A 14,477-nucleotide genomic window follows, 5' to 3' on the forward strand; every position below is an offset into this window, starting at 1 on the left:
GAGACAAGCTTAGATTGTTTGCTTTTAAAGTTTAAATTTACATATTCACCATCAAGTAAACTTAAATAACAAACATATAAATATATTTCTTAGCTTATATTTTTGAGTGTCTAAATCCAATTGATAAAAACTAATTCACTTTTTAATTTTTTTTCCTCTTATTTGTGTATTCTGTACTTGGTACTGGAGACATAGCGAGAACATAAGAAAGTCCCTATGCTCATATGGATTCCATTATGATGGATGTGAGAGACAATTGTCAAGAGAAAAAATATGTAAACATGGTGATAAGTGCTATTAAGAAAAATAAAGCAGGATGAGAGGATTAAGAACACTCAGTAATTATATACAGAATAATTTCTTTCTAAAAGTAATCTTCATAATAATATATTCTTAAATATCCTGTGTAACGTGCAATTTCAATCTGTTAACATCTTTTTCCTAAAACCTCCTACAAATGTATCAGTATGCTTTGCTAGCCTACATAGCTGCCATTTACCAGTGTTGCCAGAATTCTTTATATGTAGTCTAACATCTAATCTGATAATCAATATGTAAGTATTATTATTTCTGTTTTGTGGATGTGAAAAGTAAAGTATTTTTTAATGTTTTCTAGGTTGTCTATTAATCAAAGTACTGAACCACCATTCAAAATTAATTTAATTCTGTGTGTTATTATGTTCTATATCTAGCTAATGAATTTCATCAAATTTAGAAAGACTTTTAGTTGCTCAGTTGTTTCTGACTCTTTGTGATCCCATGAACTGTAGCCCACCAGACTTCTCTGTTCATGGAATTCTCCAGGCAGGAATTGGAGTGAATTGCCATTCCCTTCTCTAGGGGATCTTCCAGACCCAAAGAAGGGCCCAATTTAAAACACACACATTGCAAATGTGGTGATCAACTACAAATGCAAGATATGTTGTAGGATAATATTTCAATATATTTACTGATGTGTATTTTTCCTCATCTGTATTTCTTTAAACCTATGACCTTCCCTTTTTCCCTTAGGTAAATCATAAGTCTTCTTGAGGAGATTTTCTTATGGCTAAATACAATTAAATTAAGTTTGTTGTTTTTGATGTTAAAAATTCAAGGTCTGGGTATATGGTATTAAGATGGTTTTATACTCTTCCTGACTAAGTAATCCCAGAAAGTTTTAAAGTTCTATCTAATATCAGAGGAGCCCTATATCCTACTCTTAGCTAAAATCTGGAGGTGCAGCAACCACTCAACTCCCCCGTGTCATGAAATGGCAGTGGACTAGGCAGCCTCAATTTTATCTGCCACTTTGATTCCTTGTACGCTGGAGTACAGTATTAAAAAGATGGTAAAGATGCTCAAGCAATCTGAAATAGTTCCAAGCAACCTTCAGTGTGGTCCAAAGTGGTTGAAAGAGAGCTGAACCAAGAAAGAGCTTGAATTCAGGAGCAAAGAACAACACATCAGCAACCCTGAAGACTAGGTGTGGACAAAGATATGTTATGAATACCAGCATATAGAGATGACACAGTTCAAGGAAAAGTCATTCTACCCAATGCCTTTGTGTTGGGTTTCACCCTGCAGGCTTAACAGCCCTGTGCTTGCCTGGTGTAGGGACAGAATAAAGAGCCCAGAATTACCACGAGAGATAACAATGAGTTAGTGGCTAGGGAGCTCTTACATGTCTGAAGCAAGGTCCTGGAGTGACACTTACCATGAAGCAGATGGAGGCAGGATGTGGTAGCAGTCTTCACTACTCTGGGAGAGTGAAGTTACCACTTTTAGGGGGAACAGACATCAGATTGGCCCATCAGTTGACAAAGAAACAAGCAAAGGGGCACACACCTCATCACCTCTTTGATAAGCTATCTGGTGGAGAAGTTCTTATCTAAAGATTAGAGCAGTCTCCTAGCTGGGGCCTGGGACAAGTATGTGAAAAGGTCAGTTACTTGAGTAAAGTGTAGGTGAAGCAGGCACTGGTTCAGCAGGGATGTATGTATGTGAAAGTCACTCAGTCGTGTCTGACTCTTTGCTACCCCATGGACTGTAGCCCAACAGGCAACTCCATCCATGAGATTTTCCAGGCAAGAATACTGGAGTGGATTGCCATTTCCTTGTCCAGGGGGTCTTCCTGACCCAGGGATAGAACCCAGGTCTCCTGCATTGCAGGGATACAGAGGGATACAGATAGCAAGAAAACAGCCATCTTGGGTGGCCTGATCACGGACTTAGGGTTGCAAAGACTATCTGAATATAGATGCATCTCAATGAAAATGGTTGGGAGTGTGAGTGCTGGTGGTATTCTGAACAGAATGTAATCTTAGAATTAAAATATTCTAAATTATTTGAGAGGTAGAAACCACTCTCTCTCAACATTAAAAGATAGGGACTCATAACAATATCCTATAGCAGAAAATAAAGCATTTTATTATCGGTAAATGTAATAAATAAAAAGAAAAAAAAAGAGTAGTATCTCCAGCTTTTGGACTGTAGAACCTGATGTGAATCCCAAGATACTGTTTCTCTAAAACTTGGGAAAGGGAACAGTGTCAAGTATAAAAATCAAATGCTAGACTTGAATTGTCTTAGTTTTATGTAGGATATAACACAGGAGATTTAGAAGTGGACAGAAAAGAGAAACTTGTAAAAAAAAATTGCTGACCAGTATCTGTATAGAAATATTATCAAGGGGTGCCAATTGAGTTCTGATTGTCAAAAACTAATGAGAAAAATATCATCATCCAAAATTAATCAGTTTTAGTGGCATTCATGTATTTCCTATTTTACTAATTGATTGAGAGTATTTGTCATTTTCTTAAATAATAAAAGATAACAAAGCAATACTCTGTGCATTTGTGCTCATCACACACTTCTCTTTCTTTTTCTCTAGTTATAAACTGTTTTATATAATCATTGGCATTAGACAGAATTGGGTCCTAGAAAACAAAATGCTTATTTAAATAAGATAATTTAGCCATTTATTCCTAAAGTTTAATGTTGTAAAAAAAAAGGTAATTATAAGCACAAATTTCAGAGACCTTTTTTGTATGATAAGTTGAAGTTGTATAATTTGATTTGAAACAATTTTGTTATGTGTGTTCCTTTTTACATGAAAAAAAAGAATGTCACTGTCTTTTAGTCTTCAGTTTCCAATGTTGTATTTTAGAGTGGCAATCCCTTGCAAGATGTAAGTCTCAAGCTACACTGCAAGAATCTATTTTTATAGAAGGAAATATCCTTCTGTATGATCCTCAAATGAAAAGCTGTCATCCATCTTCTGAATAGGCTTTATCCCTCCTTCAATGGCTAGTTTTTGAAACTGCTGATGACTAGAAGCAATTCTTTATAACTCCCTAAATAAAGACATCAGTCTATCAGCAAAAAACAGTACATGAGCTGGAAGGGGCAGCTGTCTCCAAGGGGGTGGGGGATGGGGAAGAAGAGCACTTACCAGCTTAGTTAAAAGCTGCTCAGTGTTATTATTGAGTGTGTGTCAATGTGATGTGTCCTTACAATTTAAAATGCTGCTTCAAGCAAAAGTTTTCTCTTCTTTTTTCTTAATTTATGCTATATTAACCTAAGTATATAAATTCTTCTGTGCAAAAGATTCATACCCTACCATCAAAGGTAATTAAAGTCGAAAAGGAAACTTCAAAGCCAGAATGAGAACTGAATCTTAAAATGATCAGTTCATTTTAGGATTAAAGAAAAAGCATTATTCAGAATTTCTTAGAGAAAAGCAAAGGTGAAGCGAAAAAGTCTATAGTGCCTCATCCACATATCTCACCCCCTCTCACCCTGGCGTTGCCTCTTTATTGTTCTCTTTATGTGAAATAGGGTATATTATAATTAGAATCAGTGAAAAGGTACAGCGTGGTATGCTATTCAAAAGCAATTGGATAGAGTAGGAATTTGTCATTCATGTAGCTTATATATTTTCTTTACAGAATCCCCTCATTTTTCCCACTGCTTATTGGAAAGGTTTAAGGATCTTCTTTTCCTTCCCCATATTTTGAAAAATCATAAAAATGTCCCTTGGTGTAGATATTTTAAAAATCTGTTTTTGCTGGGCATTTTAGTTTAGCTTGTATAATATGTAAACTAATGTTCTCCAGTCCTAGGATATGTCTTAAAATTATTTCATTGAAGATTTCTTCTCTTCCATTTTTCTCTTTCTCTCTGTTGGCTCTGTTACATGGGTCTCCTAGTATTCCACTCGTTTTTTTCCACCATTTAGTCTCTCTCTGTCTTTCTGTTTCTCTCCCTTCTGTCTGTCTGTCTGTCTCTCTCTCTCTCTTTCACACACACACACATACACACACAATCTTTTCTTTTAACCCTGATTACGAAATGAAGTATTAGTAAGATATTTGATAGTATGGTCCTTTCTACTCTTCCCCTTACTTTTTGTGGTGAGGTATAGATAGATGGAAAGAAAGAGAGAGATAAATTTTAAGCTGAAAACTCAGTTGTCTCCATTAAATGCTTTTCTTTTATAATTCTCTGATAAGGTGTTTATTTCTTGAGCTCATATTAATTTATCAGAACTCCTAATCAAATGTTGTAAATTTGTTGACTTTACTTGTCAATTTCCTATGACATTCTCTTTTTCCAGAAAGTTTTCTTGACTTCTATTAAAAATTATGTTGAATTTTTAGTTTTTGCTTTTGTATTTTTAACTTTGAGAAGAGCTTTCTGCTGTTCTCCGATTATATACCTTTTTTCTGTTATAACTTGCTTTTGTTTCATAACTGTAAGATCACTTTGTGAACTGTGTGTCAATTCCACCTTCTCTATTATTTCTATTGTCTACTTGTTGATTTTGCTTTTTGTTTTTGACTTGATTATACCATTCTCTGATTTTCATTCTAGATAATGCAATGTCTATTCTGTTAATATTTGAGAATAAATCACCAAAAGTTAATTATAAGATCTGTGTATGGATACATGTATCAGAGAACTTTTGAACTGTCACTTTTAGTGTGGTATAACTGTTTGGAGGGCTTCCCTGGTGGCTCAGTGGTAAAAAATCTGCTTGCAGTACTGGAGACATGGGTTCAATCCCTGGGTCAGGAAGATCTCCTGAAGAAGAAAATGGCAACCCACTTCAGTATTCTTGCCTAGGAAATTCCATGGAGAGAGGAGCCTGACAGGCTACAGTCATGGGGTTGCAAAAAAAGGCAGATATGAGTTAGTAACTAAAAAACAAAACAGCAACAATAACTGTTGGTGGGGGTAGGGGGTGAAAATGATCTTGTCATTGTATAAGGAGAATTAACACATATGAATATTGGGTATGGTTTTTTTCTTGGTACATTTATTACCTGCTGGCCAGTGTTCTAACCTATCTACCAGAGTTCTATAAACACAGTAAGGAATGTGAATCAGAGGAGGGAATAGATCTTACCCTTCAATTTGTACTGTAGCAATTATTTGCCAGGCAGTATATGTGTGTGTATTTACATATCTATATATTTAAATATAAGATACATATGAAGAATATCAACCTAAAACATGTGAATATAAAATACCTGAATCTAGACCAGTGTGGTCATTTTCCAAAGTTATGCTTTCCTTACACAATGTGACTACATCTTTTTGCCAGCTGGAGAGGAAGTATAATAACCATTCTGAAAAATTAATGGCTTTCTAGAAGTATTTCCACTACATGACTGTGCATTAGAATCAACTGGAGGGTGTTCATTTACTATTTACTAATATTTGACTATTCTCCAAACCATGTCTATTAAGTCAGAATGAGGCTCTGAGATCAGCTATTATAATTTTTATTTTACACATTATTCTGATGCAGCTGAACCAGTGAGAAGCATATTATAATAAATAGCCAATAATAAAGCCCTTATAAAAATAAACTATCAGCTATACCACAGCAGTAAGAAAGCGATACATTAGAAAATTTTCCTTTTCCAAATTCTAATTCTTTAAACTGGAATTCTTCTATGAAGTGTTTATTTCTGTGCCAAAAAACCAGAGTGAAAAAGGAGTAAAAAATAAACTTTATTTCTCTCCAGTGAAGAGCTCTGAAAAGCATCATAGTGGAGAATTGTGAGGCTGAGTTTATCAACTCAGGCATTGGTCAGTGTTATCAAAGTGATGAAAAAAAGAGGATTTGCAACCTAGGTCATTGACCCCATGACCAAGCAATCTAAATTATTGTTCATAGAGTATCAGGAAAACATGCATGTATATTTTAGGTTAGTAGTCAATAACTAAAGTCAATAGACAAGTATTTTTCTAACTTGCTTAATCCTTAATATCACTTGGTATATTTGTTAAAAGTATTTCTGAGCCTAGGAAAATTCACTACACCTCAGAATTTAGACTCTAAGTAATATTAATGAATATATGTATTTTTAGCAAATGCTTCCTGATTGTTTTTTTTTTACAGGTTTTCCTATTATTCAATGTTAGTGATACAGAATTCTGTTATTTCACTGTATCATTATTTTCATGATACATAATTCTATTGTTTCCTATTGACCGATCATGATAAGGTCTTCCCTTGTAGCACAGCTGATAAAGAATCCATCTGCAATGCAGGAGACCCTGGTTTGATTCCTGGCTTGGGAAGATCACCTGGAGAAGAGCTAGGCTACCCATTCCAATATTTATGGGCTTCCCTGGTGGCTCAGACAGTAAAGAATTTACCTGCAATGTGGGAGACCTGACTTAGATCCCTGGATTGGGAAGCTCCCCTGGAGGAGGGTATGGCAACCCACTCCAGCATTCTTGCCTGGAGAATCCCTATGACAGAGGAGCCTGGCGGGCTACAGTTCATGGGGTCACAAAGAGTTGGACATGACTGAACAAATAAGCACACAGTCATGATAAAATTATTATATTAAGCAAAAATCACAGTAGCAGAAGACATCAGTTTTCATGATGAAGTGAAAGTGAAAGTGAAGTCGCTCAGTCGTGTCCGACTCTTTGCGACCCTGTGGACTGTAGCCTACCAGACTCCTCCCTCCATGGGATTCTCTAGGCAAGAATACTGGAGTGGGTTGCCATTTCCTTCTCCAGGGGATCTTCCCGACCCAGGGATCGAACCTGAGTCTTCCACATTGCAGGCAGACGCTGTAACCTCTGAGCCACCATGCACAATCACTAGGCAGACAAAAAAAAAAAAAAGACCATTACAATGCAAGCCATCATGGAAACATGATTAACCTAACAATACAAAATAATTACATACAATTTGGGGGGTTAAATAGAGTGATGTGTTAAATGGAAGTGCATATATGCACATATTTTCATCTCTCCATCAAGTCTATGTCTTTTGGCTCGTGCATGTAATCCATTTACATTTAAGGTAATTATCAATATGTATGTTCCTATTACCATTTTCTTAACTGTTTTGGATTTATTTTAATATAGGTCTTTTCCTTCTCTTGTGTTTCCTGCTTAGAGAAGTTCCTTTAGCATTTTCTGTAAAGCTGGTTTGGTGGTGCTGAATTTTCTTAACTTTAGCTTGTCTGAAAAGCTTTTGATTTCTCTGTCAAATCTGAACAAGTGTCTTGCTGCGTAAAATATTCTTGGTTGTAGGTTCTTCTGTTTCATCACTTTAAATATATAATGCCTTTCCCTTCTGACTTTCAGAGTTTCTGTACAGAAATCAGTTGATAACCTTATGGAAGTTTCCTTGTACTTTGTCATTTTTCTCTTATTGCTTTTATTATTTAATTTGTCTTTAACTTTTGTCACTTTGATTACTATGTGCCTCAGTGTGTTCCTCCTTGGGTTTATCCTGAGACTCTCTGTGCTTCCTGGACTTGGTTGACTATTTCCTTTCCCATGTTAAGGAATTTTTCAGCTATTATCTCTTCAATATTTTCTCAGATCCTTCCTCTCTCTCATTTTCTTCTGGGACCCCGATAATGTTAATGTTGGTGTGTTTAATGTCCCAGAGGTCTCTTAGGCTGTCTTCTTCTTTTTTTTTTTTCATTATTTTTTTCTATAATCTGTTCTGTGGCAGTGATATCCACCATTCTGTCTTCCTGGTCATTTATCTGTTCTTTTGCCTCAGCTATTCTGCTATTGATTCCTTCTAGTGTATTGTTCATCTCTGTTTGTTCTTTAGTTCTTCTAGGTCTTTGGTAAACATTTCTTCCATCTTCACTGTTTTCCTGAGATCTTGGATCGTCTCCACTATCATTTTTCTAAATTATTTTCCTATCTCCACTTCATTTAATTGTTTTTTTCTGGGGTTTTATCTCATCTCTTCATTTGGGATATAACTCTGATTTTTCATCATGATTAACTTTCTGTAATGTGGTTTTTGTTCTAGCCACCATGGGATTGTGGTTCTTCTTGCTTCTTCTGCCTGGGCCCTTCCAGGGCTGTCACCGCCAGTGCCCCTGTCTCTTCAATGAGCCACTGCAGACCCGCCCAGCAGGTATAGGATTTGTTTTTATTGCAATTGTACCCCTCCTACTATCTGATCGCATCTTCATTTTTGTCTTTGGACATAAGGTATCTTTTCTTGGTGGGTTCCAGTGCCCTCCTGTGGATGGTTGTTCAACAGCTAGTTGCACTTTTGGTGCTCTCTCAGGAGGAGATGAGCACACGTCTTTCTACTCTGCCATCTTGAACTAGATGTCTGCCTATGACTTTTAACAATAGGCATATTTGGATAACCATATTCTAGATACACAACTTCATAACATCAGGGAATTGTGCTTCTTTTTTCCTTTTTCATTTTGGGGTTTGCTTTCCATACTGCCTGACACTGAGGAACTCAATGCGTAATTATGGGTTAGTAACTTTTTGCACACTAGTGTAAATTGCCTGCTAATGGATAAGTTTATATTTAAATATAAAGCAGTTAAATTTATTGTCTAACTGAAATATTTGGAATTAGTCTTCTCTTAATTATCATTTTATGCATTCAATTTAGACTTTATTGTTGCTTTAGTTATTTTTCTCCAAGTCTTTCATTCTGTGGGCTGCGTATAATTCTTCTTAACTACATTACTTTTTCCTCATGATGGGGAAGTTTTACATCTAAGTTGTATCGCATTCAAATTTAACTTGAAGTTTAAAAAAGAACTGCAACATAAATATCTATATCTGTTTCTCTAATTATGAGCATTGAAATTGTATCCTGCTTTAAAATATCTTGTAGGATAAAATTAGAAAATTACTATCTTTTGTCTTGCTAAATTTCCTAAATTTTAAATGCCCCAAGAATGAATGGATTTTAATCACAAGTATTATTTTTATTATTTCTCTATGTGACAGGCATTTTTCTTATTTTAGTTTTACCTCCATTGAGAATATCTTTTACAAAGAATTATTGCTTGTTATTCTTTCCACCTGATAAAGCCATAGGAATACTTCTCTGAATGATTAGTGCTTATATCTAAATGATTCATGATGGAATCTATGTGTAGTTTTGAAAGAGTTTTTAGTACTTTGCTCATTTAGAAGATGGAAAACAAGCAGTATATTCTCTCTGTAGCTGTTCTAACTCCATATTTATTTTGTCGACCATTTATTCTTCAAAATATGATTGCTGTTATGTGATTAAATAAATTTAAGTGATTGCAAACATAGTCTGGACTGGTAAAATGGAATTAGACGTTTTGGTGTCGGTATGGACAATAGTATGCAATAATTTATATATGTTTAGAAGACAAAAGGATTCAAAGAAGAATCAAGAAATTTCAAGTTTGCCAACTTGTACTCTCTTATCTAAAAGAAAGTCAGACTCCAAGAGTTTCAGCTAAATATGATTGGCTCCACATTGCACAGAGAATGAAATCCTTCTGACTCTGACTTCTGACTTCTAACTTTGACTGTGAGAACAGTCTTAGAATTCAGGATTATTTTATCTGAAATCAAGTTCCCACCAAAATTTGCCTTCTCTTTGCTGATAACTGATCTCATTTTCTCAGTGATTGCTTTTCCTAAGTTTTCTGATTTGAATGTTTCACTTCTTCCTGTCTATTTAACAGTGCTCATTTTTAAAAGTCTAGCTAAAATTCTGGGTCCTCGCTAATGCCTTCTATGAATACATTATTTGTAGATGATCTTATGCTCCTCCAAACTCTGATGACATGTGTCCAAACAAGGATTTAACTCATTTTTAATTAAAAACATTATTGAGGTAAATATAGGTTCACATATAGTTAAATAATAGAGAAAGAGCACACCAAGAATTGTATTGATAACAGACCGCTGATCTTATTCAAAGTTCCTTAATTTTACTTGCATTCATGTATGTGTGTGTGTGTGTGTGTGTGTGTATGTGTCTTGATACTGCTTGTCTTTGATATTGCTCACTACTTATACAGCATCTTTCTCTATACATATAGGTTATAGCACTTGGGACCAAGGGTTATGCTATATTTTTTATTAGGTGACTGACACTACATTCAAACACATTACTTTACAGACAGAATTCAAGTAATAAATGATGTTGATTGGTTGATTGGTCATGTAAATGGGCTGAGTATTTTCCTTCATTTCTCTATTTGATTGAGCTTTGGAGACAGAAGCTACTATTATTCTCAGTCAGTGATCTTCAGCTATATACACTATAAAGCTATAAAAATCACCAAGGATATTTTGAATAATATCTTTTCTCAAATTGGAATTCCTTGCTTAGTAGACACTGGGTTTGTTCTGGGAAACTGTGGTTTTCTAGGTTTGTCTGATGAGAGTCTGGCTTTAACGTAGAGCCCTAAGCCATCTGATTTTATACCAGAATACGCTTTAGAGATTGAAAAACCAGAAGGAAATCCTAGTGTGCTTATTTCTAGGATGTGATAAAGGTCAGTTCAGTTCATTTCAGTCGCTCAGTCATGTCCAACTCTTTGTGACCCCATGGACTGCAGCACGCCAGGCCTCCTTGTCTATCACCAACTCCTGAAGTTTACTCTAACTCATGTCCATTGAGTCAGTGATGCCATCCAACCATCTCATCCTCTGTTGTCCCCTTCTCTTCCCTCCTTCAATCTTTCCCAGCATCAGGGTCTTTTCCAAGGAGCCAGTTCATTGCATAAGGGGCCAAAGTATTGGAGTTTCAGGTTCAGCATCAGTCCTTCCAATGAATATTCAGGACTGATTTCCTTTAGGATGGACTGGTTGGATCTCATTGCTGTCCAAGTGACTCTCAGGAGTCTTCTCCAACACCATAGTTCAAATGCATCAATTTTCAGAGCTCAGCTTTCTTTATAGTCCAAACTCTCACATGCATACATGACTACTGGAAAAACCATAGGTTTGACTAGACAGATCTTTGTTGGCAAAGTAGTTTCTGCTTTTTGATATGCTGTCTAGGTTGGTCATAATTTTTCTTCCAGGGAGCAAGCGTCTTTTAATTTCATGGCTGCAGTCATCATCTGCAGTGATTTTGGAGCCCCCCAAAATAAAGTCTGCCACTGTTGCCTCTGATAAAGGTAGGATGGTATAAATGAACTGCATGACACTTAAAGGATTACAGTATTACAGAAATTTTTCAGTATCTTGAGTTTATCACAGTATCTTGAATATATTCACTAATCTGAAAAAGAACATACTGTGTCAGCAAAAATTTGAAACTTGTGTATTTATTTATACATGCTCTGTGATTTTCCTTTGGTTTATTTTATTCTCCTTCATTACACTGGTACAAAGAACATCATGTTCCTACAATCAGAGATTATGAAATCTAAATTTAAAAATTAAAGTAAAATATTTGTAAGCATATTAAAGAACTCCCTAAATCTCAAGCTTAAACTATGTATTGATAAGAAATAAATTACTGAAAATAATTTTAAAAACTGGGTTATTTTGGGGCATAAAAATAAAAATATCATCAACATATGTTTAAAGCTCTTTGTAGCCTACAGATAGCCTTAATTATTATGATATTTTGCATTTTCAAATATTTAATTATTTTGACATTATTAACAACTATTTATGCCCCTGATGTGAAGAGCTGACTCATTGGAAAAGACCCTGATGCTGGGAAAGATTGAGGGCAGGAGAAGTAGGGGATGACAGAGGATGAGATGGTTGGATGGCATCACTGACTCAATGGATATGGGTTTGGGTGGACTCTGGGAGTTGGTGATGGACAGGGAGGCCTGGTGTGCTGTGGTTCATGGGGTCACAAGAGTCGGACGCGACTGAGTGACTGAACTGAACTGAATGCAGGTAAAGATAAAAATGTAAAGCAGAACAACAACAAAAAAATAAGTGTTTGAAACATATTAATTATATTTTAATTAGTATTATATCAGTATATAAAGCATACACTATACTATATCATTCAATTTAGTGTATAACTATACATTGTTGTATAAAAGCATACACTATATGTATTATATATATTTATAGCTATTATATTATTTTTTCTTTTTTATTGCCATTTTATTTTATTTTTGTAACTTTAAACTTTTTATTTTGTATTGGAGTATAGACCCTGATATTGAGAAATATTGAGGGCAGGAGGAGAAGGGAGTGACAGAGCATCCTTCTGGTTGGATGGCATCATCGAGTCAATGGATATGAGTTTGGGCAAACTCTGGGAGATAGTGAAAGACAGGGAAGCCTGGCATGCTGCAGTCCATGTGATCACAAAGAGTCGGACATGACTGAGTGACTGAACAACAGCAATATAGCCAATCACCAACATTGTGGTAATTTGAGGTGAACAACAAAGGAACTCAGCCATACATATACATGTATCCGTTCTCCCCCAGACTCTTCTTCATCCAGGCTGCCACAAAACATTGAGCAGAGTCCCATGTGCTATACAATAGGTCTTTGTTGATTATCCATATTAAATATAACAGTATGTACATGACCTTCCCCAAATTCCTAATTATTCCTTCCCCCTTGCAACCATAAGTTCATTTTCTAAGTCTGTGAGTCTACTTACCTACATGTTTTGTAGGTAAGTTCATTTATATCATTTCTTTTTAGATTCCACATATAAGGGATGTCATATGATATTTCTCCTTCCATGTCTGACTTACTTCCCTCAGTATGACACTCTCTAGGTCCATCCATGTTGCTGCAAATGGCATTATTTCGTTTTTTTTTAATCTCTGAGTAATATTGCATGTATATATGTGCCATTTCTTTATCTATTCCTCTGTCAATGGGCATTTAGGTTGCTTCCGTGTCTTGGGTATTATAAACAGTGCTGCAATGAACATTGGGGTGCATGAATCCTTTTGGATCATGCTTTTCTTCAAGTATACAATGAGGAGATTATTTTTATATAGCTTGCTTAGAAGTATTATATAAAAGATATCTAAATTAGGTATAGTAATTATCCTTATAAGGATAATGATTAATACATGTAATTATACTAATAACTGATTCTGTAAGATGGAAAATTTGAAATCTTTGCTAAAGGGTTCCCTAGATCAAATTTGGAAAATCCATAATAGAAATAAAAGAGACTATAATATTTATTAAGGGACTTTTAACTGAAATTTGACATGTGATTATATATATTTAAGTTATTCTAGCAATTTAAGAACAAAGAGTAGTAGAATATAAATATCAGAATCATGTATCTATATAAAAATTTTTGTTATCTTATTTAACTGAGAAATGTAAACACATTTTTTTTTTCAATATTTCTGAAACCAGACTCTAAGCAGGTCAACAGAAGGATTAGTTTCAGTGTGGGGAGAAAAGAGATACTTCCTTTGAATTGAGTAAAGTCAAAATAAGACATCTAGTTCTCTGAAATGATAGCCTTTTGTGAATATAGAATGCAATATTATCTGCCTATAACAATTAAATATTTGAGTAAAATATTATTGGATTGGCCAAAAAGTTTGTTTTGGTTTTCCTGTACCATCTTATCAAAAAACCCAAATGAAGTTTTTGGCCAACGCAATAGTGTGGAATCATGATGAATTAATAAATTGCCTATAAAATATACAAAGCACAGTATAAGGAAAATAGACTATTTATCAGTTTATAAAATGATAACTTTTGATACTTTCCAAAGATTGAAAAATATCACATAGAAAATTATTGATATGATTATATTTCAAATTTTATATATAAAAATAAGAATCAAAGGGTGGGGATGTATTTTTATTGAAAGTTAATTTTAAAGGATTATTTTAATAAATATGAAAAGTTTACTCTTATAATATAAATTAGCAAGTAGTACAAACAATAGAAATAAAATTACAAATGATAAATAACATCTATTAATAAAATAGATTACTATTGCCAATAATCAGTATATAAAAATTCAAGCAGTTTTGAGGTACTATTTAAAAACTGTTGGATTACCCCCGACACTAATTAACAGATATTTCATACCAGTAGACCACTGAATTTGATAAAATATGTTACTTGAAACAATATACCAAAAATATTTTCAATGATTATGTTCATATTGATTAAGCATGCAACTCTATGGAACTTATCTCAGAGAAATAAATACTTTTTTTTCAAGAGATAAAAAGTCTGTTGCATGAATTAATTTGCTTCATAAATAAATAAAAACAACCTAAATA

General features: G+C 34.5%; 1 protein-coding gene across 1 annotated transcript in view; it reads left to right on the top strand.

Moving 5' to 3' along the window:
• The window catches only part of LOC145521911 (uncharacterized), a 488,447-nt gene that overhangs the window by 286,507 nt on the left and 187,463 nt on the right, over positions 1-14,477 (top strand). Inside the window, exon 2 of the mRNA XM_081530877.1 lies at positions 8,288-8,395. Within this exon, the coding sequence (XP_081387003.1) occupies positions 8,288-8,395 (108 nt within the window). The remainder of the gene's footprint in view (positions 1-8,287; positions 8,396-14,477) is intronic.

The sequence above is a fragment of the Giraffa tippelskirchi genome, chromosome 9, assembly GCF_054371585.1.
Source record: "Giraffa tippelskirchi isolate mGirTip1 chromosome 9, T2T-mGirTip1v1.2.pri, whole genome shotgun sequence".
NCBI lineage: Eukaryota > Metazoa > Chordata > Mammalia > Artiodactyla > Giraffidae > Giraffa > Giraffa tippelskirchi.